Source organism: Pipistrellus kuhlii, unplaced genomic scaffold (assembly GCF_014108245.1).
Source record: "Pipistrellus kuhlii isolate mPipKuh1 unplaced genomic scaffold, mPipKuh1.p scaffold_m20_p_70, whole genome shotgun sequence".
NCBI classification, from domain to species: Eukaryota; Metazoa; Chordata; class Mammalia; order Chiroptera; family Vespertilionidae; genus Pipistrellus; species Pipistrellus kuhlii.
The window spans coordinates 543,272-568,718 of NW_023425574.1; the positions used below are offsets into that span (position 1 = coordinate 543,272).

The 25,447-nt window shown below is 58.5% G+C and overlaps 3 protein-coding genes and 1 long non-coding RNA gene across 7 annotated transcripts in view; 2 read left to right on the plus strand and 2 right to left on the minus strand.

Annotated features, from left to right (window-relative positions):
- Positions 1-1,037: 1,037 nt before the first annotated feature.
- VPS9D1 (VPS9 domain containing 1) lies at positions 1,038-11,880 on the minus strand. The gene is made up of 15 exons (XM_036422670.2): positions 11,669-11,880; positions 10,421-10,496; positions 9,063-9,155; positions 8,801-8,963; positions 6,687-6,798; positions 6,541-6,603; positions 6,113-6,165; positions 5,928-6,015; positions 5,563-5,648; positions 4,787-5,280; positions 3,665-3,794; positions 3,235-3,443; positions 2,845-2,941; positions 1,891-1,995; positions 1,038-1,633 (listed from the first exon to the last, which is right to left on the minus strand). The coding sequence occupies exons 1-15, from the start codon at positions 11,765-11,767 to the stop codon at positions 1,540-1,542; spliced, it is 1,962 nt and encodes a 653-aa protein (XP_036278563.1). The 5' UTR covers positions 11,768-11,880; the 3' UTR covers positions 1,038-1,539.
- On the plus strand, positions 6,012-7,047 carry LOC123651683. Its single transcript, XR_006740566.1, has 2 exons — positions 6,012-6,328; positions 6,480-7,047. It is a non-coding gene; the product is annotated as an uncharacterized LOC123651683 (long non-coding RNA).
- A 227-nt stretch (positions 11,881-12,107) lies between the features above and the next one.
- ZNF276 (zinc finger protein 276) lies at positions 12,108-22,955 on the plus strand. The gene is made up of 11 exons (XM_036422674.2): positions 12,108-12,515; positions 14,535-14,838; positions 15,150-15,196; positions 15,292-15,738; positions 16,660-16,738; positions 17,664-17,747; positions 20,804-20,914; positions 20,986-21,061; positions 21,367-21,484; positions 22,194-22,293; positions 22,367-22,955. Exons 1-11 carry the CDS (start codon positions 12,305-12,307, stop codon positions 22,611-22,613), a joined length of 1,824 nt encoding a protein of 607 aa, XP_036278567.1. The 5' UTR covers positions 12,108-12,304; the 3' UTR covers positions 22,614-22,955.
- FANCA (FA complementation group A) overlaps positions 20,797-25,447 on the minus strand; it is a 36,367-nt gene continuing 31,716 nt past the window's right edge. For 2 of the 4 annotated variants that reach the window (XM_036422669.2, XM_045575846.1), the window contains exons 38-44: positions 24,750-24,812; positions 24,295-24,397; positions 23,864-23,939; positions 23,522-23,678; positions 23,259-23,351; positions 22,180-23,083; positions 20,797-21,360 (exon numbers count right to left, since the gene is read on the minus strand). In XM_036422669.2, coding sequence (XP_036278562.1) covers positions 22,976-23,083; positions 23,259-23,351; positions 23,522-23,678; positions 23,864-23,939; positions 24,295-24,397; positions 24,750-24,812 — 600 coding nt within the window. In that variant the 3' untranslated portion in view covers positions 20,797-21,360; positions 22,180-22,975. Of the gene's footprint in view, positions 21,361-22,179; positions 23,352-23,521; positions 23,679-23,863; positions 23,940-24,294; positions 24,398-24,749; positions 24,813-25,447 lie in introns of all 4 variants that reach the window. The other 2 variants (XM_045575845.1, XM_045575844.1) reach the window with 1 other exon arrangement.

A 25,447-nucleotide genomic window follows, 5' to 3' on the forward strand; every position in this document is an offset into this window, starting at 1 on the left:
CCAGGGGCGGGGCCGGTGCGTTCCCGAGGGGCTGGGAAGGGCGGGGCCTTTCCCGGGGGCGGGGCCTGTCCGCTCCCACCTGTGTCCGCCGAGCCCAAACCCGGTGCGGTGCACAGCGCATCCTCCAGCCCGAAGAGCAGGCTCAGCGGGCACCCCGTGAGAGCGTCCCAGCAGCGGTCCCAGAGGAGGCCTCGCGGCTCCGGGACGGACGGGCCCTTTTCCCCGGGCCAGGCCCTCTGCAGCGCCAGGGACGAAGGAGCGGGAGTTCTTCGGGAACCCGCGGGTGGGGGATCTCCTCTGGGGCGGGACCCTTCCCCTTCCCCGCCAGGTGAGTGGGCGGTGCAGTCCATCGTTCCTGCTGCGCTGCCAGCAGACTCCAGCCCACGGACCCCCCCTACAGGACAGCGGCCTGGGTGCCCGCTGGCCTCCAGAGGCGGCTTGCAGGCTCACACCCACGCCCCTCGCCATAATATGTGGGCTGCGAAGGGCCGTGGCAGTTACCTCATGGGGTTCTCACTCCTGAGGTGCAAACCTGCAGAAGGCCTGGAAAACTGGCCCAATAAATGCCGACTGGTCCTGTTTTTGTAGGAGCTTTTCCCCAAGAACCTGAACACTGCTCCCACCCAGCACCTGCTGTGCTTGGGCCCGCGCCCCACCTCTGCAGCCTCCAGGGTGCTAGGCCGGGGGGTCCTCCTTCCCCAGCAGGTGCTGCCCATGGCTGGGGCCCAGACCCCTGCCCTCTCCTCTGCCAGAGTCAAAGGTACCACTGCTCAGCGGCCCCATGTGCTCGCCACCCCGAGTACAAAACTGAGTGTTCTGCCCAGGTGTGACCTCCAACCGTTACCCCACCAGGCCCTGCAGAGGGGCCCATCCAATCCGAGGGGCCCACCCAGGGCCGCCCCACTCCTGCACAGAGGGCGTGGGGGCAGGCCCCGTGTCGAGGACCTCAGGGGCCTCTGGGCGTCTGGCTCTTGCTGGCTCTACTGAGAGAGGGTGCGGTCCTGCCTCGGCCAGGAGTGGGGAGAAAGCCAGCGACACGGAGGGAGACGTCAGTGCAGTGACCTCTTTATTCTCAGCAGGTCAGTGGCTGCCGGGGCCCGTCGAGTCAGAGCAGGCCGTGCAGGCACTGACCTGCTTCCCACCCACTGGAGGGGATGTGCAGGGCAGGAACGGGCCGGGGTGCTCGATGCCCACCGCCAAGGGGGGATGTGGCTCAGAGTCCTCAGGCGTGGGCAGCCCCTGGGGACGCCAGGTCTCCAGGGGGGAGTGGAGTGGTCAGTGTCAATAAATAAAAGTGCAGTTCAAGCCCCTGGGCCCAGGCCTCCGGGGGCAGCGTGACAGGCTCTCTTCGGCTCCGGGAGCTGTCGCAGGGACAGGCGGCCCCCGCCCCTGCTCCGCCCTGTGCCCCCCAGGGGAGCCCACAGCGCTCTGGGGGGAGCAAGGGGCCTCTTGGAGGCCGACAGGGAGGCCCCGTGCTGTGGGAGCAGCTCCCCGGGCAGACGTGGGTTTGGGCGGCGGAAGCTGCAGGTGCCGTCTCTGCTACTTGCCCAGGGCGCCCCGGGGCAGCAGCTCCACGTAGCTCAGGGCGCTCTGCAGGGACGTCAGGCAGTAGCCCCCCTCTCCGATCAGGTACCTGTGGGGCAGCATCTGTCGCTGAGGAGGCCCCGAAGTCAAGAAAGGGCATCTGCCCTTGGGTAGCAGGACCAGGGGGTGCCAGGGAAGCTGGGAGGGGAGACAGCCCACGCCCCAGGCAGATGCTGCTCAGAGCTTGCCCCGCTGTCCCGCACCCCGATCTAGGCAGTGCGCTGAGCGAGGGGGGCAGAAAGGGGCTGGGGGAGGGGTCGTGGGCCGTGTGGACGTGCCTGCCCGGCTCCCCAGCCTGGCCCCTACCCCTCATGGATGAACTCCTCCAGGGCGGCGCACTCCGACACCAGCTGGGGGAGGCCGCTCCTCAGCACCACGAAGGACAGAATGGGTAGCAGGTCGTCGGCGCCGCTGTGGGACAGGGCATGCTGGCGGAGGCGCCGGGGGCCCGTGGGCTGCTCCACCCCCAGACTGCGAAGCCCAGCTCAGCCCTCACCCCCGTGTGGTCCTGGGTTTACTGATGCTCTCTGCACCCACCCGCACAGAGCTCCTGGGAGCAGCCGGGCCGGCCCCAAACAAGCCCCATGGCGGCCAGGGGCAGCTTTAACCATAAGCTCGCCCCAGCCTGGGGAGCAGGAGGATGGAGGATGGAGGATGGCCCGGGTCCCCGGCAGTCTGCTTACTCCTGCACACTGTCACTCAGCTGGGCACACAGGCACCGACCCTCTGTGAGAAGAGTCTAAGTGAACTGAGTGGGGAGTGAGCACCTTGGCCCGGGGTGGGTGGAGGTGGCGTCTGTCTCCCACTTTCCTGCCAACCTCACACTCAGCTCTGATTTCTACCTGCCCATCACCTGCAGGCCCCTGGGCGTGGGCAGGTGCCACCGGCTGCAATGACAGGTGCCTCCGGGACGACCCTGGTCCCAGGGGCAGAGCCCCTGCAGGGGCTATGGGAACGCCAGTCCCAGATGGGCAGCAGAGCCGGAGGCTGCCGGCCACAGGCAGGACCAGGGGAAACAGGCCGGACCAGGCATCAGAGCCCAGGCCGCAGCGCCTGGGGAGGTGAGCAGGGGCGATGCAGGAACCCAGGGCGGGGGGCTCGGTGCAGGGAGCAGGCTCCTCACTGAGCAGGCAGCTTCCCCCAGGTGTGTATGGAGGGACCAAGCACGTGCATCTGGGGTGAGCAACCCCAAGTACCATCGGAGGGTCCCTGGCCATCATGCACCAGTGTCCACCCAGGCTGTGCCCTCCCTGGACTCACATGGCGGCTGCGCCGGGCTGCGGTCTGGCCTCGGGTGCAGGCTCCTGGGCCCAGTAGTAGCTCTCAGCACAGGCGCAGATGACGCGAAGGGCCCGCACTGCGGCACAGAAGCAAGTTTTGGGGTGAGGGCAGGGGCAGGGGCAGCTAGAAGAGCCCCAGCACCGCCCACACCCATCGTGTGGGTGATCCCTCCCGTGGGTGCCGCGCTCACACCCATGTCCATGGGACACACCCCGTTTGCAGGAGGACCTGCAGCTCAGACAAGACACACAGGCCTGGTCCCAGCTGGGACAGGATCAAGGCTGGTGACCATGCCCCCTCCTCTCCTATGGCTGGTGTGACCACGCCCCCTCCTTCCTCCCATGGCTGGTGTGACCACGCCCCTCTCACCAATGCAGTCCAGCTTCTTCTGGGGGCAGCACTCCAGGACCAGCAGCCCCAGCTCCTGGGCAGCAGCGCAGTAGGGATAGGCGCCGGCTCCCGAGGTCTCAGGGCCCCGAGGGAGCAGTTTGGGGGGGATGCCGAGGGTTGCTGGGGGTGCATTACTGTAGAGCTCCATGCTCCTGCTCAGGGCAGCCTCCCGGGAGCGGTACACACTCCTGCGGCAGAGAGAGGCCAGGCTCAGCTGCCCAGGGGACCCGGCCTGGGGCAGGCAGGGTGGGGCGAGCTGGCCCTGCCCCCTGCTCCAGGGGGTGGATGCGCCACCTCGGGCAAAGCGCCCGCTGAGGATGCAATGGAGGAAAGCCCGGAAGCGGTCACACGTGTGCCGGGACGGGAAGGCGGTGACACGGGAACCTGGAGGGCCGGGCTGGGACGGCACCTGTAGAGAGCCAGCAGCAGGGGCCACAGGGGGGAGAAGAAGGGCTCCTCGATGCAGGCCAGGCAGCGGTCCTTGGAGGCAGCCGTGTTGAGGCCTTCGAACGCCAGGAGGGTCAGCGAGAGCAGCCTGTCTGCCGGAGAGAGCCAGCACACCACACTGTGGGCCGCTGGCAGCCCCCGGACCTCGCCCAGACGGGTCCCTCACCCACCACCTTCTCCCTGCCTCCCAGAGCCCGCCTCGGTGTGGCTGGGGCCACCGTTCGTGTCCTGGCTCAGCGGGGAGGGCTGCTGCCTGGCCCTCCCTCCGCTCCCCTTTACTTCACCCCCTCCTGGTCTACATGGCCTAGGTCAGAGCCGGAGTCTGCACCCTCCTCCCTGGGTGCTCACTGGCTCCCCCCAGCCCCTCACTCCCTGGGGGCCAAGGAAGCGGGTTCTTTCTGGAAGAGTTTGTGCCCAGACTGCAGGACCGGAGAAGCGTTAGCAGCTATTCCAGGACAAGAAATCTGAGGCCCAGGGGGATGGAGCACCCTCCTGGGATAAGGGAGACTTGCTCAAAAAGATGGGGGACCCACCCAGGAGGAGGGGACCTGCCTGAGACAAGGCCTGTCTGGTCCCATGGGGAGTGTGGGCCCCACAGTGAGAACAGGGCCCTGACTGTCAGGCTTCGGCTGCTGGTTCTGAGAAAACCCCGAGAGCCCTCCTCCTCAGGATTGGGGAGTCCCTGGGCCACGGGATTGGGGAGACCCTGGGCCCTCCACAGGGAGCCCACATACTTGGGGGGGAGCCATCGTCACCCCCAGGCTGAGCTGCACAGCCCTCGGTTCAGAAGGATGTGCGTCCAGCCCTAGGAGACAGCAGGGCCCCGGGCTGCGAGGCCCTGAGGGTGGACCTTCCCAATCAGACTGCAGCGGCCAGGCTGCGTCCGCCGGGCAGCCCGGGAGGCCTCAGTCAGGGCTGGGGGGACGGGACGGCTGCCAGCCCAGCTGCTCCGGAGGCAGGGTGGGGCCTGGCTGTGAGCAGGATGTTTGGCTCAGAGGAAGGTGGAGGGGAGGGCCCTGCAGGTCAGGGCCGGCCTGTCTGCCGCCCGAGCTCCCGCCGCCTGCCTGTCCAGCGGAGCCCTCACCGACCGCGTTGTGAATGTCCTTCACGGTGCTCTTCAGCGGCTCCAGCAGCGGCTCCTCCTTCACCCCCGAGGCCGGAGGGTCCGTCCCCCGCCCGGGGCCCTGGCCCCACCTCTCCGGAGTGGCCAGGAACTGTTCCAGGTCCTCGAAGGAGCTGTCCTTGCGCATGAGGGGTGAGGGGGACCCCCGAGGGCTGCCGTCCGCCCCTCTGCTGGGGGGCCTGGGCTGGGGTGGAGGTGTGGGGGGGCTGGCGGGGGCGCCGGCAGGCGGATGCGGGGCTGGGCTGGGCTCCGGGGAGGACAGCATGCAGTAGAGACTCTGGGAGGGCCGGAGGCGCCGGCTCCCGGGAGCCAGCAGCCCCTCGGCGTCAGGGGGCAGGGAGCAGCCTCCGGGGGCGGGAGCGGCTGCAGCGCCCCGGCTCACGACGTGGTACAGCGCCCGGTACACCGCGCACTGGAGCTTCTTCAGGAGCTGCGCGATGGGGTGGTCGGGGACGCTGCCGGACAAGCGGAGGCCGTGGGTTAGAGGACCGCGGGCCCGGCTGGCCTCGGGCCGGGGGCTGGGGCCTGAGAGCCCACCCTCCCAGACCCTCGTCCATAGGCATCTTGCATTCCTTCCTCCAAAGGAGACGCTGCAAATAGTCTGGCCACCCCGGGAGGAAGCAAGAGAGCCCTGAAACACCACCAGGCAGAGGGGCCCGGCAGCATGGCCCGGCCCATCCCCTCCTCCCCTTCTTGGCCTTCCAGCAGCCGGAGGGCGGGGCCTGCGGACCCGGTACCTGAGCAGGTGGGACACCAGGCTGGTCACCAGTGACAGGTCCCCAGGGCTCCTCTTGAGCTTGGCCTTCCAGAGCTTTGGCCATTCCTGCAGGACAGGAGACCGTGGAGGAGAGCACGGGACCCCCACAAAGGGGGGTTCCTCCTTCCTCCTTCCTCCTCCCTCCCCCCACTCCCTCCTCCCTCCAGGGCTGCACCCCAAAGGGCCAGGCCTCCTTGTTGATACCTACCCTGGGGTGCAGTGAAGATCCAACGCGACCAGGCCCATGGGACCTGGGCCCCTGAGGGGTGAGGGGTAACCCTGGCCCAAGGACCCCCACCCAGAGCCGCGGCCGTGGCCCCGCCCAGGCACCTGCCCCGGACGCACATGGTCTTGCTCGTACTCGAGGACGGCGGCGTAGAGGGCCCGCTGCTCCCGCTCCTCCGGGGTCAGGGCCACCTGACTGCAGAACCTCCTGGGGAGGAAGGACGGGCTGGGCCTCGGGCGTCTGGGCACCCCCAGGCCTCCCAGCTGCCTGAGGCCGAGGCTGAGGCCGGCGGGAGGGGACGCACCTGTTGGCGGCCTCCTGGAGCCGCAGCCGCCGCTCCTCCATCTTCCTTTGCAGCTGGCGCAGGGTTAAGGCCGCATCGATGCCCTGCACGTGCACTGAGCCCGGCCCTGAGGCTCAGCCGGACTCAGGGCCAGGGGCAGGGCACTGCCTCGGCCCTTCAGGAGGTCCAGTCCAGTGGCGGCGCTGGAGGACGGGCACCCACTAGGGCGGGAGGCAAGTCCTAGGTGCCCCTGGCTGGGGGGCAGGACGATCTTTGCAAAGTGGGGGCGTGCGGACCATTCCGGAGCACATGGCTCCCCCGAAGCTGAAAAGTCTGCTCCTGCACCCTGACTCTGTCACCGTTTACTCTCCCGCTTCTCCTCCCTCAGCTCAAGGTCACCTTCCCGGTTTCTCCCCTGGACACGGAGGCTGGATGCACAGGAAGGATACAGTCTCCTCCCGGGCCTTGGCGATCACCAGGTTCTCCATCATCTGCCGCTGCAGGGACAGGGTCTGGAGGGGAGGGAGGGAGGAATGAGGCCTGCTTTCCCCTCTCCCCCCGTCAGCAGCACAGAGCCGCCCGGGGCCCTGCTCACCAGCGACGTCTTCTGCAGGGCCTGGCTGGGGTCCAGACGGGCCAGCCGGGCCTCATAGGCGGCCTTCAGCTTCTGGTTCTGCAGGGAGGCCTCCTCCAGGGGGGTCAGCTCCCTGCAAACGGGACACACTGCTGTCCGGGCCCAGGAAGCCCAGCGATGTTCCGGGGGCCCAGCCCTGAGGCCAGAACGGCAGGAAGTGGTGTCTGGATGGACGGACCATGGGTGGACCACAGCGCCCTGAAATGTGGGTGACCTGTTGCCAGGACAGCTGGCCTCTCCCAGGAAGCCAGACCTCAGACCTTGATGTAGTTCAGTCGTGTGGGTTTGGCAACAACATGAAACTCTTAAGGCAGCTGTGAGCAGCTCACAAAAGGGACATCACCTCGACTGGAGGAGAGCTCCCCACAGCCACCCCGCACCAAAGCCTCGGTCCCCCCCGCCCCCCCTCCCGGTCCTGCTTCCCTGGGTGGGGGAGGGGGAGAGTCTGCCCTGGGGTGGAAGCGCTGGTCCTGGCCCTGCCCCTGAGCCGGAGCCCCAGGTGGAACCCAATGGCCTGGAGGCTCCTGAGCAGCAGCAGGCCAGCGGGAGCTGGTTCTCCTTGTTTATCTGCTTGGGATGCTGGCATCTGGGTCTTGGTATTTTTCATCAGTTCTAGAAAATTACAGCTATGTGCCCTAACCGGTTTGGCTCAGTGGATAGAGCATCGGCCTGTGGACTGAAGGGTCCCGGGTTCTGAAGGGTCCCAGGTTCGGTTCCGGTCAAGGGCATGCACCTTGGCTGCCGGCACATCCCCAGTAGGAGGTGTGCAGGAGGCAGTTGACTGATGTTTCTCTCTCATCGATATTTCTAACTCTCCCTCTCCCTTCCTCTTTAAAAAAATCAATAAAATATTTAAAAAATTAAAGTCAATAAAAAAATTACAGCTATGTCTTCAAAGAACATGCCTCTCCTGTCTTTTCCCCCCTTTTCCTGGAACTCCAGTGACCACATGTTAGACCTTCGATCTCTCAAATTTTTTTTTCTTTTCTTTTCTTTCTGTGAGTCGTTCTGGCTGTTCTTTTGACCTCTGACCCAATTCACTAATTCTCTCTTCAGCTATGTCTGCCTAACTGGTCACTTTGGGCACATACGTGGTGCTTCCTGGAGGACATACAATCAGCCATTGAACATCACAGGTCTTAACTGGCCACAGCCACTTCTGTGCAGATTTCACTTAAAATTAAAAACTCACTTAAAGTACAGGTGTAAAAAGCCACAGCTCAAACCTGTGTTACTTAAAGGTCAGCTGTGTTTTCAATCTGCTGCTGGGAATTCAAAGGCCAACTTACATCAAGCTCGGATCTGCAACTGTTGGGTGTTCAGTGCTCCCACCCCCCAGCACTCTGAGGATCAACTGTAATTTGTTGTTGCTGTTACCACTTAACTTTAACAACAAGGTGATGCTACAGTTTTCATTTAGTTTCTACTTGGTTCTTCATTTGCTAGGTCAGGTTTTATAGTTTCTTGCTCCTGCAGGCATTTCTTTTCTTTATAGGCATTTTCTTCTCTCTCTTTTTTTTTTTTTAAATACGTTTTTATTGATTTGAGAGAGAGAGGGAGGGAAGAAGAGAGAGAGATATCGATGAGAGAAAAACACTTACCAGCTGCCTCCTGCATGCCCCTTACTGGGGATCAAGCCCAAATACCAGGCATGTGCCCTGACCTGGAATCAAACCTGCGACCTCTTGGTGCACAGACCACACTCAACCACTGGGCCACACTGGCCAGGGCAACTTGCATGTATTTTCACACATGCTTTTTATTCCTCTACATATAGGGAGCATGATTGCTTTATAAGTGTGTCTGATCACTCAGTTCGACAATTCTGTCATCTATCTCTGCTGTCCTTCCTTCACTTTCTTACTTCCTGTGTGCTTGTTTTATGGAAGTGAAAGGAGCTTTTCTCCAAGGACAGTGTGTATGTGTTCCCGCCCTGCACATGGGCATCTCCACCCTGGGACCCATTTCACCCAAACTAGCCAGGTGAGCTCCCGTTGCCTGGCCTCCGAACCCAGCCCCGCCCACCTCCCTCGCCTCTGCCCCGCCCACCTCCCTCGCCTCTGCCCCCATCTTACTTCTTAGAGCTTTGCGACTCCACCACCTGGAGCCTCTGGAAAATCTCTGGCGGCAGAAACGGAAGGAGCTTCCCCCCCTCGTCCGAGTACACCCGGCGGTGCCGGCTGGTGGGTGAGGGGGCGGCAGCAGCCACGGGCACGGCTGGCTTCAGGCTGGCTTTCCCTGCGAGGCACACAGAGCCGTGAGCTGGCACAGAGCCCCACAGGCCGAAGAGGAGACACAACTGGGGGGACACCCCAGGACAACCTGCTGGAGACCCACCAAGCTTGGCCACCGTGGACTGGGCTCTCTCCAGACACTGCTCTGCCAGCTTCAGCATCTTCAGGGCATCCAGGGGCACGGTCTGCCCAGCGTCTGGGTGCGGACAGGAAGACTGGTTACCATCACTCATTCACTAACCAGATTCTTGCTGAGATAAACAAAGGGCAAGTTTACTGTCTCCTAACCTCTGACCCCCAGGCCAGCCCACCACCCCCCTCCACCGGCCTCATCTCTGACCATCGGCCCTCAGGCTCTGAGTAGGGCCAGCCCAGTATCTGACGGACTGTCCCACTGTCTCAGCTGGACCGTCAGAGCCTCTCTCTACCCAACGGGGCCTTTTCTCCCGAGGACTTCACCTGCACCCACGGCACCTCCTCCAGGTGGGCCACCATTCAGGGACCCTGTCACAGAGACAACTTCATCACCGCTTCCTGGCCTTCGGCTGTGCTCAGCCCACCCTCACACCACCCTCACACTCCCTAGGGCTTCCATTCTACACACTCTCCCACCAGCAGACACTCGCTGCAGGAGCTCCTCCCCAAACCCTGGACGCCACCAGCCCAGCTCCTGACCCACCTCCTGCTCCTTTCACAGCCAGCCCCTCAGCACACTCCCACTGAAACTGCCCTCATCCCCCACGTCTGCCCTAGTCCCAAGTGCTCCCCAACCTCTCAGGGTCTCTCTCCCCCAGGACACCCCTGGCTACTGCCACCAAACTCCTCCCAGACCTCATCTCGAAGTGCCCAGACCTCGGCTGAGCTCCTTGGCTCCCCAGGGCTCCGTCCCTGGTGACGCCCACCTCTCCCCAACTAAGGTGCCCTGTGCACTGGACTGCTAGACACTTCAAGCAGAAGCCCCCCCCCCCTCCATCCAGCAAGTCTGGTGAAGTAAGCCCACATTCAAAGAACATCCCCCAGGCCATCCACCTGCAGGAGGTCTCACCACTGCTGTCCCCACCACGGGGACCTCCGGGAGGCTCTGCCCCCATGCCGGCCTCTGCACTGCTTCCAGGAGCTAACCCTCCTGTGAGAGCCACCCCAGCTCTGTGCCTGCCTCTAATGCACGAACCTGCTCCAGCCTGTCTGCCGGCCTGCCTTTCCTCACACCCAGCACCCACTTCTGTTCGCCCCTCTGCTGGGCAGGCTGCCCCAGCCTTTTCTCAGGTCACTCCCCCCGGCCATGTCCTACCCCACCACTCCCCTCATCACGTCACACCACGATAGATTGTGCTGACTGAGAGCCCAGCCATTCAATGACCCCGTGGGTAGAACGGGACACCCCAGGCCTGAAACCCGCCAAGGGCTTAGGTGTCCGAACTCTGACCAGCCCAGGAGTGGTGGCGAGGCTGAGAGCTGTACCTTCGGTGGCTTCCACTTCCTCCAGCAGCACCTGGGAGATGTAGTGGATGCTCCTCAGGTATTCTGTATATGCTTCCTGTGCCCCGGGGAGAGAAATGGCCGGGGTCAGGCAGGAGAGGCCAAGGACCCCATCACGCCGCCTGCCGCCCTCGTGTCTGCTTATCTCTGAGACAGACCTGAGCACCTAGCCTGAGGTGGTTGGCTGATTCGTCAGTCTCCTCCAGACGTGAAGGGGAAGATGCTCAGCTGGGTACCCATCCCTTCTCCCTCCGCCTTTCTCTCCAGCACAGGAAGGAAGTGGCCAGGGGGAAGCAACTTTGAGAGCTGTGTCACTGTCCACTCTATACAACAGGTTTCATTTCTGTGCCATTCATTCATGGGCTTGTAATTTATTTTCTTGGGAGGTTAATGAGGGAGTGCTGTTGCAAATCTTAGAATCTGTGTCTGGCTTGGGTTCTGGGAAATCCCTTTCCTGAACCTCACTTCCCTGTACACCGGATTCTAGAACGCTAGAACATTGCCAGTTTCAAGGGTGTGGGCATTCTGTCTGGGGCTCCCTGCACAGAGGCCACCTGGAACGCACAGCATGGTGTGTGTGTGTGTGTGTGTTCACTGCATCCCGGTTTCCAAATTATTGATGTTTAAGTCTACACCTCAGAGCTTAGTACCATGGATTGCGGGGAGGATTTCTGACTTGGGACAGCCGGGGACTGAGGGGCGTAATGTATTTCCCGGGCTCGCCGGCAGCTGCTCCCTCCCGCGCAGTCCCGGGCGGGCGGCTCGGCCGGCTCTTCCACCCGGTCCCGCCCGGGATGCCACCCACTGGGGAGCGGGCTCAGCCTCCCGCCGGGGCTGCGGCCACCGGGAAGGCACAGCACGGAGGAGGCGCAGTGAACCTTCTCCGATGCCGTCCCCGCGGGAATGTGATTAAATCCACGGCGTCTTCCCGGGGAAACACACACACGGAGCCTCTGCCAGGTCTATTCGGAGGCTGCTTGGCGAGCCTTGCTGCATCCCCTTCACACCGGCCAGCGCGGCTCCCATTCCGACCGCCGAGCCGACGGGGAACCGGGGCGGACAGGCTGGGAGCTGTCCAAGGTCAGACGCCGCCGCCGCGCCCGGCACCCCCGCAGCCCCGGGGGTCCTCGCCAGCGCCCCCGCGGCCCCGCCCTCGCCCACGCCCACCGAGCCGGCCTCTGGCGGGGCCGGGCCCGCCGCGCCCGCCGCGCCCGCCGCGCCGCGCCTCACCCGGGGCCGGTTGCCGGTGTCCAGCTCGATGGCTCCGTTGGCCAGCTTCATAGCGCACTGCAGCGGCTTCACCGCGCCGTCCCCGGCCGCAGCGGCCATGGCGCCGGGCGGGGAGGCGGCGCTGGCGGCCCAGGGGCGGGGCGAACGCCCTGAAGAAGACCGGAACGAAGAACGCGAGGGAGCGGGGCCGCCCGAGCCGCGGACCGCCGGAACACACGGGACCAGCTCGGGCTCACTTCCGGCCGCCCCGCCCGCGCCGCCCTCCGGCCCGGCGTCCAGGGCGGAAGGGGCGGGGCTCTCCAGTAGCCTCTCCACGGCGCCGCCGCGAGCGTGCGAATTCCACCCGACCCCTCGCTCCGCGACCGTGACTGGCCCTCCGGCCGCCCCCCGCCCCGCCCCTCGCGCTGCCCGCCACGCCCCTCTCCTCGCGCGGCCCTGCCCCTGCCGCCCCGCCCGCCCCGCTTTCCCGGAGCTCAGCGGAGCCGAGCGGCGGGTCGGACGGGAACGAGCGAGCACCGTCCGGCCGAGCGGCCGAGAGCTCGGGGCCCGAGTGGGACCCGCGGGGCCGAGCGGGCCCGAGCGCAGCCGGGTGGAGCCGAGCGGGCCCGAGCGGGGCGGGGCGCGGGGGCGGCCGCCATGAAGCGGGACCGGCTCGGCCGCTTCCTGTCGCCGGGGACGGCGGGGCCGCGCAGGGGCTCGGGCGGCTGCGGCGGCGGCGGCCGGACCCGGGGCCGCCCCTCCCGCGGGAGGCCGAGCGTGGACGAGGCGCCGCTGGCGGCTTCCCGGCTGGGCTGGGGGCCGGCGCGGGCCTGTGGGGACGCGGGCGAGGACGGCGCGGACGAGGCAGGTGGGTTCAGCCAGCCGCCCGGACCGCGGCCCGGTGCCTCTCTCCCCGGGGCCTCTCCCCTCGGCGCCTCTCCCCCCGGGGCCCCGGGGCCGCTGGAAGGCGGGCGGAGCCTCCCGGGCGCCCGCGCGGGGCCATGTTTCGCAAGAGCCGGCCCTGCTGCCCGCGGAGCTCGCAGTTAACGCCCGAGCGCCGCGGCCGGACGGGCCTGGGTTGACCCGAGTCCGCGCTGTGGTCGGCAGGCCGAGGTCATCGCTGACCCTCCGCGGCCTCAGCTGCCGGCTCACTGGCACAGAAGCTGTGGGTCCGGTGCGGTGCGCGCGCCTGGCCCCGGCCTGTGCCTCCGCACCGGGCGCCCTTGCCCTCGGCTTCATCCTCAGCGCGCACGGACCCAGACAGGCGGGATGAGCGGGACACCCGCTTCGCTGCTGATCTCAGGATGAAGTCTCCAGCTTCCTTTACGAACTGACACAGCTGTGGAGGCATTTATTAACTATTTGTTGAGAGCTTTCTTTGGGAAAACATTTTTACTGAGCTATCATTGATATAGAACATATTTCAGATGTGCAATACAATCCTTTGGTATTTGTAAATACTGTGAAATGACCACCACAGTGTCTGGTTAACATCCATCATGACTTTTTCTTTATGCTGAGAACTTTTAAGCTCTACTCCCTTAGCAAGTTCCACGTGTACAGTTATAGCCAGTTATAATTAGTGTTGTTAATTATAGTCACATTCCCTTTTATCAGCGGAAGTTTGTACTTTTTAAAAGATAATTTTTTTTATTGATCTTGGTGAGGGAGGAAGAGATAGAAACATCGATGTTGAGTTGACTTTGGTGTATGGCATAAGATAGTGGTCTAGTTTCATTTTTTTTGCATGTGGCTTTCCAGTTTTCCCAACACCATTGTATATTCTTGGCTCCCTTGTCATAGATTGACCATGTATGCATAGGTTTATTTCTGGGTCCTCTGTTCTTCCACTATGTGCCTGTTGTTGTTGTTTTTAATGTATTTTTTATTGATTTTTTTACAGAGAGGAAGAGAGAGGGATAGAGAATTAGAAACATCGATGAGAGAGAGAATGTGCCCACAACTAAGGAACATGCCCTTGACCGGAATCGAACCCAGTTCGCAGGCCAGTGCTCTATCCACTGAGCCAAACTGGTTTCGGCTATGTGTCTGTTTTTATGCCAATTCTATACTGTTTTGATTAGCTTTGTAATACAGTTTGAAATAAGGAATTGTGATGCCTCCAGTTTTGGCTGTTTGGGGTCTTTTCTGGTTCCATATATATTTTAAGGTTGTTAGTTCTATTTAGTTAAAAATACTCTTGGACCTGGCTGGATAGCTCAGTTGGTTAGAGTGTTGTGCTGATACATCAAGGTTTTAGGTTCAGTCCCCAGTCAGGGTGCTTACAAAAGGCAACTGGTCCGATATTTCTCTCGCATTGATGTTTCTCGCTCTCTCCCCTCTCCCTTCCTTTCTCTCTCTAGAATCAATGAAAAATATTTCATCAGGTGAGGATTTAAAAAAAGGCATCAACCAATGAATGTAAAATAAGTGAAACAAATTTATGTTTTTCTTTCTCTCCCCCTACCCCTCTCCCTTCCCCCCTCCTCCCCCCAAAATCAATTTTTCCAATGCTATTTGAATTTTGACAGGGACAGTATTGAATCTTAGATGGCTTTGGGTAGTGTGAACATTTTATGAATTCTTCAAATTCACAGAATATTATTTTTCTGTTTGTCTTCAATTTCTTTCAGCAGTGTCTCATAGTTTTTTTTTTCGGTGTACAGGTCTTTCACTATCTTGGTTAAATTTATTCCTAGGTATTTTATTCTTTATGATGCAATTGAAAGTTGGATTGCTTCCTTAATTTCTCTTTCTGATAGTTTGTTAAGGACTGGTTTTTGCACATTGACTTTGTATCCTTCACTGTGACTTTACTGGCCACGTGGCTTCCCTCCTGGAGCTTGTGTCTTGTCTGGCCTGACTGAAGGTCTCCTGTGCTTCCCAGGAGCAGGCCGGGCTCTCGCCATGGGGCACTGCCGCCTCTGCCACGGGAAGTTCTCTTCACGGAGCCTCCGCAGCATCTCTGCCCGGGCACCTGGGCAGGTCTCCGAGAGACCACCCCCAGGGGAGCGTGCTTTCGTCAGGGACTTCCAGCGTCTGCTGGGGGTGGCCGTCCACCAGGACCCAGCTTTGTCTCAGTTTGTCTGCAAGAACTGCCATGCCCAGTTCTACCAATGCCACGGCCTCCTCAAGTCCTTCCTGCAGAGAGTCAACGTGTCCCCGATGGGCCCCCGGAAGCCCTGCACACAGTAGGTGTTCCCTCCTTTGCTCATTTGGGGGTGCTCAGGGTAAGCCCCATGTACTGTGCTGTTCTTGGCACAGGAAGTGCCTGGTGGGAGCCTGTGCAGTGGGGAGGGAGGGGGAGATATGGTGAGGTTGCAGTATCACGTGGAAGCTCCAGAGAGACTGGTGTGGGAGGGGAGGGCCAAAAAGGCTCTGAGTATAAAGGGACAGCATGGAGGGGCAGGGTCAGCCCACATGCAGGAGAGCCGGTAAAGGGAGCGAGTCTGCCTCCCACTTGCTGTGAGGCCGCCCTCATGTCCATGCTGATCCTTTGCAGGGTGGGTGCCCAACCCCCAACAGAGGCCGAAGAGGGAGCGTGTCTAGGTGAGTGTCCCTGTCCCTGGAGCGTGGGGTAGAGGGGGCTACCCGTGAGCTGGGTGCTGACCGGCCACGGGGCTGCTGTCTGTGCCTTTCCTCAGTGGACCTCATCACGTCAAGCCCGGAAGGTCTGCGTGGCCTGGTGGGGTGGGTGCATGGACACGCGGCCAGCTGTGGGGCCCTGCCCAGCCTCCAGAGGACGCTGTCCTCCGAGTACTGCGGTATCATCCAGGCCGTGTGGGGCTGCGACCAAGGCCATGACTACACCATGGACACCGACCCCAGCTGCGGGTCTCTCCTGCTGGACAGCGCTTTGGCAGTCAAGTGGACATGGGACAAGGAGACGGCCCCGCGGCTCACCCAGCATCAAAGGTCCAACGCCACTGGGGCTACCCCTCCACGCTCCCAGGGCGGAGCGACCACAGCCTGGACTGAGACGGAGACGCTGCCCAACACGGACGTGACCCAGTCCCCTTCAGATGGCAGCCCCGGGGGGCCTGGGCCAAGCCCCCCGCCTCAGTCAAGCCTGCCCCCAAGTGGGGCTCCAGGTAGGAGCTTCTGGGCTGTTAGACCAGGATTCCTACCCCGAGCCCGCAGGGCCCTCGCAGGAAGTGGATGTCTGAGCCTGTGGGCAGTGCTGGCTGAGTCTTGTGGGCATCGGGTGGCAGGGAGGGCCAGACCCCGTGCTCGCTGTGAGGCCCTCCTCTGCTATCCCCTCACCGGCTGCTCCGGCCCGGGCACGAGGGAGGAAGAATGGGGCCTTGTCGCAGGGTGTGGGGGAAGAGGACAGCTGTGCCTCTGAGGCTGTTTGGGTCATTCCCTGGGCCTCAGCCAGCACCCTAGTGACTCCCCAGTGGGACCAGTGTGGACAGGCTCCTTTGCTGCGCGGTGGGGAAACAGGCCGTTGGGGTGGTGGTTGTTCAGGGACATCACGTTGGGCCAGGCCGGCTCCTGCCTGTCAGCTGCCACGTGTGCCCTGTCTGCAATGGGCGCTCGGCCCGAGTGTGAGTCCTTTCAGAAAGCGCCACTCCCAGGATGGCTTGGAGAGGGAGATGCTCAGGCTGGAGGAAGCGGAGACTGTGCGGAGGACCCTTAGGGCTGCACGGCTATTTACACTGTGTGTGCGACACTTGATAACAGGGATGTTTTTAAATGTCCTGAACATTCACGGTGTGTGAGTCGTCCTACCCTGCAACAGCTGGATCGGAACCTCTGGGAGGAGGTCGGCAGCTGTGACTGTCGCTGGGTATCAGGTGCTCAGTGCTGCCCGTGCTGGACGCAGGGGTGGCCTGTGAGCTTGGCAGTGTTGGGACCTTGCGGGGGATGGAGCTGGGAGGTGGGTGGGGTTTGAGGCTGGGGGACCCCAGGCTCACCACAAGGAAAGCCCTGTCGTCAGACAGCCATACTCCTTGCTGAGAGCTCTGCCTACGCACCAGTTGGTAACAGGAGCCTTGTTCTTTGTTTCTCAGGGCAGTTGGGTGAGAAGCAGTTTCCGTCTTCATCCTCGGATGATCGGGTAAAAGACGAGTTCAGTGACCTTTCTGAGGGGTGAGAGAAGAGTGGGTTTAAACAGCCTAAAATTTCTCCTTGGAAAACCAAACTCTACATCCTGGGGGCTCGCTGTCCATGTCCTGGCCAGGGGTGCTTCCAGGCTTCTCAGCCCTGATAGGGGCTTTCTGGGTCCCAGCGGGTCCCCCGCAGATGCAGCCACCAGGCAGCAGGACCTGCGTGTGCGGAGCTCCTGGGAGGTCCATTGGGCACCCTCTTCTGCTGCCATTTGTCTTCTTCCGGCCTTAGTTCTGTGCTGACCCCACATTTCCTAGAGCAGAGAACGCAGCTTCTGGCCCTTTGTCATGGCATGTGTGTGACTGGGTTGTCTGCTCCTGGGCCACCCCCTGCCGCTGAGCCAGGACCCTGCAAGCTATAGCTAGAAGGCAGATGCACCCTTGTCCACAGAGTAGAACCGTTTTTAGTGCACCAATGAGGGCATGTGCCAGAAACACCCCTGGGACTGGAGTGGCCGGGGGCTGTCTTACGGGTGGCAGCGGCCAAAGGGGAAGGCCATGGCAAGCCAACAGAGTGAACAGTGATTCATACTTCAGGGCGAAGGTTACAGGCACAGAGCCTTTTCTGGCCTTTGTAACCTTTGAAATGGCTGACAGCTGACCTGTCAGTTGGACAGGTGCTCCTGGGGTGAGGCGATGTTCTGAGCGTCCACTTACTCAGTAGCTCACCACCTGTGGGGTCTTCGCACCCGCCTGGGGCCTCCTTGGAGAGGTGCCTTCCGAGTTTGGGGTCCTTATGTGAGGAGAGCATGTTAGGAGATGGGATAGAGATTGGGGGGTTTCAGGTTTCTTTCAATCTTTCAGAACTAAAACATGGACTATGGGGATCTGTGTGGTGTCCAGGCAGGAAGTCGCATCGGATCTGTCACCTGCGCAGAGCTTGCTAAAGGCTCTTTCTTCTGTCCTAGGGACTTCCTGAGTGAAGACGACAATGACAAGAAGCAAAACACCCAGTCCTCAGATGAGTCCTTCGAGCCTTACCCGGAAAAGAAGTAAGTGGGACTTGGTGCAAGGCCCGGGGCTGTTGTCCATCGGGGAACTGGACGCCACACCTGTGCTCCCCGCACATTTGGGTCAGCCTGCCAAGTCCAGGGCAGTGTGGCTTCTGAGTGAGCAGAGGCCCTTCCCAGGACAGCTCTGGGCCTGGCCTCAGTGTCATTCGTGAGGCAGCTGATGTCCAGGGGAGGGTGGCAGGAGCTCCGTGGGCATGACCCAGCCTCATTTTGAAGCTCCTTGCCTTCCCCCTGCCAGTCCTGCTCACAGCCACACCACTCTGCCAGCCTCTGATTCCTGCTTTCTTCTTGCTCTTGGTGATGAGTCTCTGGGTTTGGACTAAGCCCTGCACTTGTTTGCAGCTCTGCCTTGGGCACTGATTTCTATGCCACTTCCTTGTTGAGGAGCGTCTAACGACCTTGTGTTGACCTCTTTTCAAGGACTTGTCTCTGCTGGTAGAATGTAGGGTCCTGGCAGGAAGGGACGATTTTTACTTGTGTCACTTTCTTCCCAACACTGTGTCCAGGAACCCCCAGATCCTTGCAGTTGTCGATGCCTGATATGGGCGCTGTCCTTTAGGATTTCACAGCAGTGAAAACAAGCACAACCATCAGCCAAGAAAACGCAGAGGCAGATTGAGAAGCAGTCACGAGTTCTTTTCCTTTAAGTTCTGACGTGGGTTACAGAGAAACCCACTATTGTCATAGGGACTATAGGCGGCCCTGGGGAGAGATCAATCAGTGTGTAGCCCTGAGGTTCCCACCCCCCATTGCCCACCTCTAAAACCCACAGGCTCCCTGAAGCCTCCTCTCTCTGCAAATGTAGTCCAGGCTGGGAGGGAAATGGCAAATTACCTGTCAGTGCAGCTGAGAGGTGCCCATGCCACTGAGAAGAGGGTAAAGGCCAGCGACCAGGAGACACACAGCCAGATTCAAAGCACAGACTTGAGACAAGGAGAGAAGCCTGTGTAGTCATCAAAAAGGTTATTTTAATATTCTCATTAAAGGGAGGATAATTACAATTCTTCTTTAAAATTTGTGGTAAAAGACAGTTTGCCATTTTTAAGTTCAGTGGCATTAAGTACATTCACAATGTTATGCAACAATCACCGCTATTTGCAAACTTTTCATCACCCTGAGCAGAAACTCTGTACACATTAAGCAATGACTTCCCTCCTCCCCCCAGGCCCTGACAACCACTCGTCTAGAGATCTCAGTAGAATTATATTTGTCCTTTTGTGACTGGCTCCTTTTGAGATTTACCATATAGCCTGTTCAGAGCTTAACCACATCTTAGATGTTTTCACCTTTTGGTTATTGTGAATAATGCTCTAAATACTGATATAGTCATTCTAATGGGTGAGAAGTTAATTTGCATTTATCTAATGATTAGTGATGTTGAGCATCTTTTCACTTGCTTTTTTTTTTTTTAAGAGAAAAAAACATCAATTTATTCTACTTACCTATGCATTCATTGGTTGATTTTTGTACGTGTCCTAATGGATCTTATAGGATAGAACCTGTAACCTTTGCGTGCCAGGATGACACTCTAACCAGCTGAGCTGCTTGGCCAGGGCCACGTTCATGTTTATATCTTCTTTGGAGAAATGCCTCTCAAATCTTTTGCCTATATTGTAATTGGGTTGTCTTTTTGCTGTTATGTTTTTCCTATTCAGTGGGTTATCTTTTTCACTCTCTTGGTCATGTTATTTGGTGGACAAAAGTTTTAATTTTGAAGTCTAGTTTACCTATTTTTACTTTTGCTGTCTTTGCTTGTGTGTCATATTTAAGAAACCATTGACAAATCCAAGATCATGAAGATTTACTGTTGTTTTCTTCTAAGTACTTTGTCTGTTGTTAGCATGTAGAAACAGGACTGGTGTTGTGTGCTGATTTTGCACCCTGCAACTTTGCTGAATTTATTTTGTATGGGGACTCTATAGGGTTTTTTGCATATAAAATCATGTCATCTGTGAATAAAGATCATTTTCCTTCCTTTCTAATTTAGATGGCTTTTACTTTTTCTGGCCTAATCTCTCTGGCTGGGATATCCAGTATTATTTTCTTGATCTCAGAGGGAACTTTCAGTCTCTAACCATTGAGGATGATGTCAGCTATGGCTAGTCACATATGGCCCCAGATGCTCCCTTCTATTTCTTTTTAACTTTATTTTAGTTATAACATTTATTGTTGAGAAGTATTACAGACCCCCCCTTTTAAAAAAAAAAAAGTATATATATATATATATATTTTTTAATTTTTTAATTTTTTATTTTTTTTCATTTTTAGAGAGGAAGGTAGAGGGAGAAAGAAAAATATCAATTTGAGAGCGAAACATTAATGGGCTGCTTCCCACACACCCTTAGGCATGTGCCCTGACCAGGAATCAACCAGCAACTTTTTGGTACACAGATGATGCCCAAATGAGCCACACCAGCCAGGGCTCCCTTTCATTGCTGACCGAGTTCCTTAAATGTTTGGGTCCAAAAAGGAAAACAAGTATGTTCTCTAAACTTTTAACAGACCCTACGGGTCCCACACTAAGTCCTCATGGCCCGCTTGGCCCCAGTGGCAGAGTTGAAGGGGGTGGCAGCTGGTGGAGCACACAGAGCACTCTTCCGAGAGACAGCACTTACCCCTCAGGACCTAGGTTGCTGTGAGTCTCCCATCAGGGTCCAAAGTTCCACAATTATTGAATCTATCTTTTTTTCTAGCTCAATGGTGGTTTTGTTCCAGGGGCTGACCCCTAAAGCTTCTGCATGCCACCATTTTCCACGGTGTCTCCAGTGTTTGATTTTATATTTAGAACAGGAGTAAGACTTCAGTCCTAAAACCCACTCCTGTAGTCAGGGGGGCAGTACTGGGCATCCACCTCCTGAGTTGTTCTGGCTTTGGTGGCTGAGAGTCCTGTTCATGGCACCCAGTTAGCATATAGACTGAAGCAGGCTAGCCCTGAAGCTGAATCATGTCGGAGAACATGAAGGAAAGTGAGACCCATGTACAGAGTCAGACACATCACTGCATCTGATCTACTCTCTCTCCCCCTCGCCCCCCAGAGTCTCTGGTAAAAAGAATGGAAGCAAAGAGGCCAAGAAGCCCGAAGAACCAAAAATCCGGAAGAAGCCTGGACCAAAGCCGGGCTGGAAGAACAAGCTCCGCTGTGAAAGGTGAGGCCGGTGTGGGCTGTGCTGCCTGGTGTGCAGCCAGGGCGGCAGCTCCATGGTGCCCTGTGTTTTAGGGAGGAGCTGCCCACCATCTACAAGTGCCCATATCAAGGCTGCACAGCTGTGTACCGAGGGGCTGATGGCATGAAGGTAAGGAAGGCGCTATTGAAACCAGGGCAGGAGTCTACAGGAGCAGGGGGAGGTGTCAGGTCCAGATTCACCCAAGGGTGCTGTCAACCTGGGGAAATGGAGATGTGAAGTAGACCCACCATTGCCATGCTCCGTGGGAGGATGCACCAGCCTTTGCTCTTGGCAAAGCACCTGTCTTCAGTGAGGAATGGTGGGATCTGTCCCTTCGAGGGTGGTGCACAGGCCTCTGGCGGCACGTGCTGCGTGCTGGGTGAGCTGCTGTCCATGCCCAGCCCAGCAATCAGGGCCTCGCTGTTCCTCTGCAGAAACACATAAAGGAGCACCACGAAGAAGTACGCGAGAGGCCCTGTCCCCACCCTGGCTGCAACAAGGTGTTCATGATTGACCGCTACCTACAGCGGCATGTGAAGCTCATCCACACAGGTGCATGCCCTGACCCCCTCATGGGCCTTGTGGGCTGCAGTGTTGTCAAGTCAGCTCAGTTGGTCAGTGTGGAATTGGCAGCAAAGAAATCCCAGTGTCCTTCTGTGCATATATTGTGGTGGGTTTTTAAATTTTAAAAAACATCATGCTTTTGGGATGAGAGGAAGCCACATGCATTGTAGAAATGGTGAGACATAAAAGCTCAGATGCAGCCACCACTGTCAGCTTGAGGGCCACTACTTCTCCATGTCACAACCTGGGCTGCTACAGATTCATCATTTTCATGGTGTGACCCACACCACCCACGTCAGGAAACACAAGAACCAGACATACACCTACTGTCCAGGATCGGAATTGGTCGTATAGTTTGACCATTTGTTTCTTGGTCAAGAGTCTAAGAAACGGATTTCCAAGATGGGTGCTCCAATGTGGAATAGCAGTGCCTGAGACCGTGTGATGTGGCTTCCTCTCAGAATCTGTGCTCAAGTATGTAGAGGGCCTTCTAAGATGTTTAAGAAAACTGGCTTCCAACATGCAGCAAATTTAAGGGAGCTCCAGACATGGGTTGGAGGGCTCTGCTAACGACTTGTATGATAGTTGTCTTTCATCCGAGTAAAATCAGGTCAGCAAGGTCTCCTGCTTGGGCACTGAGTGTAGAAAGCCTGCAAGGTGGGCCTTCTGGGGCCTGTGCTCACCTGTCTCTCCTCAGAGGTGCGGAACTACATCTGTGATGAGTGTGGACAGACCTTCAAGCAGCGGAAACACCTCCTCGTCCACCAGATGCGGCACTCGGGAGCCAAGCCTCTGCAGTAAGTGTGGCCTGGTGCCTCCTTGTGGCCACACTGGCACCCAAATCCTTGCTCACTTTCCCTTGTCCCCTAGGTGTGAAGTCTGTGGGTTCCAGTGCCGACAACGGGCATCTCTCAAGTACCACATGACCAAACACAAGGCTGAGACTGAGCTGGACTTTGCCTGTGACCAATGTGGCCGGCGGTTCGAGAAGGCTCACAATCTTAATGTACATATGTCCATGGTCCATCCTCTGACACAGACCCAAGACAAGGCCCTGCCCCTGGAGCCACCACCCAGGACCACAGAGGGTCAGGCTGTGAAGCCTGAGCCCACCTGAGGGTGCTCAGCACCTGAACTCAGCAGGTGGTAGGTGGGGTCAAAGGACAACTTTCATAGTTCCTCCCCTGAGACCTGAAGGCACAGCGTGGCTCACTCAGACCCCATGCTGCACCTCACTCCTGTGCTGGAAGGCGGGGGCTCAGTGCAAGGCCGAGTAGCCTTTCTGCATCCATTCTGGGACCAGCAATTCATTTTCCTGTAAACATGGACTTGGGGCCAGATATAAATTTTAAATAATTGAGTCCTTTTCCTCACACAAGCAGTCACGGAGATTTGTAATCCACTTTTTCGTGCAACAAGAGCTCCACATTATGCTCGTAATAAGTTATTTACGAAGGAATAGTGCGTGTGCAGGTCCAGTCAGAAGAGGCAGGGCTCTTGGGAGAGGCCAGTGTCCTGCATGGCCCGCTGCCTGCTCAGGAGGGCAGCACTCACTTCAGGGTCACAGTCTCCACGAGTGGCCAGCAGCTGCAAGAAAACACCATGCTCAGTGCAGCACAGACCCAACACCAAGGCACAGGGAGGGAAGCTGGTGACCAGAACTGACCAGAAAAAGTGGCCAAGTGTTGGACTTCCGCATCCTCACACTTGTACAGTGATTTGGCTTTATAAACAAACACCATGGTGAACATTTGGGCATTACCTCTGCCATATTAGAGAAGCTCGCTCTGGAGCACCGAGGTATTGATCGCAGCAGGAAAAGACGAGCTTTAGTTATCAGGCCAACAGGGCAGCCCTAGAGAGAATAGACAGAACAACAGTCAGGTGCCCACACGTGTGCCAGGAGGGGTCATCACCTGAGAGTTTGCCATATGGGCCTGTGGGATGTGCCACCTGCCCCTTGGGTTGTAGGATGTAGACCCGTGAGATGTGCCAATTGCCTGGACAGTCCACCCTTTCACCTGCCTGACCCTGGAGCTCCTGGGTCCTGCTGGCCAGACTTGAGAGTACACCTGTCTCCCCGGCTACAAAGAGGCAAAGCAACTTCAGATACATGTCCACAGCAACGGGCAGGAAGGCATCGTCCTGGGTGAGCGCGTCTTCGTCAAAGTAGGAGAGGAGGCTGGTGGTAAGACTAGATGTCAGGTGACACCAAGACCTCCCAGAGATGGGTACAGTTGGCACAGGAAGTTCCAGGCCACCTGTGCCATCTGGAGGGAGACCCAACGTGGCCAGGGAAGGCCCTGGTGTGTGAGCTCCTCCTGTGAGGAACAGACAGCATGTGGTCTGACCAGAACAGGGAGTTACCTGTAGAAGGCGACTGGCATCAGCCTTACATGCTGGTCCGGTGCCAGGAGGAAGAGGAGGTGACCCAGGCCAGCATCTGCAACCCAAGGGGCTCAGTCAGCCCTGGTCACTGTCCCCCAGGACCAGTGTCTTCAGGATCTTGTGTACCTCTTTGGGCCAGGCAGGTGGACCCCCACAGGATAGCTCAGTGCCACCCTCCTGGGGTCCTCGGTGCTCCACTAAATTCTTTTATATGCTTTTGTCCTGGTGAAAATGTAGGGGTTTATATGCTTTGCAAGAAGATAACCATTTGAAAGTTGCTTCTGAAGGGACTCAAATGTCAGGGGTCACAATTTGACCCTGTTAGGTCAACTGCGCTGCTAGCCCATGGCAGATGACTAGGAGACACAGGCCACCATCCATCTGCTGTCAGGTCTCAGTGGGTTTCTTACCTGTCTCTGTCAACTGAAAGAGCGGCAGCCAGGGCACTTTCCTCTTCTCCAAATACTCCAAGATCTCAGCACAAACGTCCAAAGCCGTCAGGCAGCTGGCAGCCTGTGACCCACAGAAGAGGAGGAATCACTCAGACAGCAGTGGCTGCAGAGCTGAATGTTCCCGCCGGGTTCAGAGCTGGGCACACATGGGCAGAGGGATGACCCTCCTCACAGAAGGGAGCCTTTGTTACAGAGTGTGCTGCTTGAGAGTCTGATGGAAGGAACTCCAGCAGGAGGTGGTGGCCAAGGACCCTGGGGCCCAAGTGCTGAAGACATTGAGGACCCAAGGCCAAGAAGCTTCTACTCGAGTGAGCAGACTCCACCCTTCACCCTGACCCAGGAGGCCTGGGCACCTGAGGACTGCAGTTTCAAGCAATCGGGGGAAGAATCCCGAGGCATGAGGGATAACGTACCGGTGGGGTCAGATGTGTCGACAGCAGGCCCATCAAGGAAAAGAAAAACAGGACAACCAGTAGCTGCAAATACAAACAGGGACACTTGCAACGTGAAGTCATCCGTGCTGTCCCCACAGAACAGTCCTAGGTGTGGAATGCAGCATTCCTCATCACTACTTCCAGGCCCAGGGCACAAACTTTTCCTCTAGGTGGATCTTCTCAGAAAGAAAAATTTTCCATAATTGTGTGGATCATTTTTATGCTGTCTTTAAACCAGGCTATTGTCAGGGTCTCCTTGGCTTGAGTGTCCCCACCACAGGTAGCTCATCTGTGCAGCTCAGCCTCGCTCCCCAGCTTTGTGTCCAGAAATGTTTGTAAAACTCTGGTGGTAAACCCACAGGCTACAACCCGCCTCTCCGACCCTGACCCTACGCACACCCAGGCAGGATGGCGCCTCTGTGACCCTGTCCTGTCCCCTTGGTACACCAGGCCTTTCAACAGAACCACCTAAAAACAATCATGGAAGAATCTTATTTGTAGGTTTTTTACTTTAAATTATAATCACCAAAAATACATTGGCTCAGCAACTGATTCATTTGCCCAGCAGCTGGGCCTGTGCTGAGCTGACAGGTGGCCTCTAGGGCCCTGGGGACAGATGGTCCCACAACACCCAATAGGAACAGTTCAAGGTGCCAGCCTGCACTTGGAGCACCTGC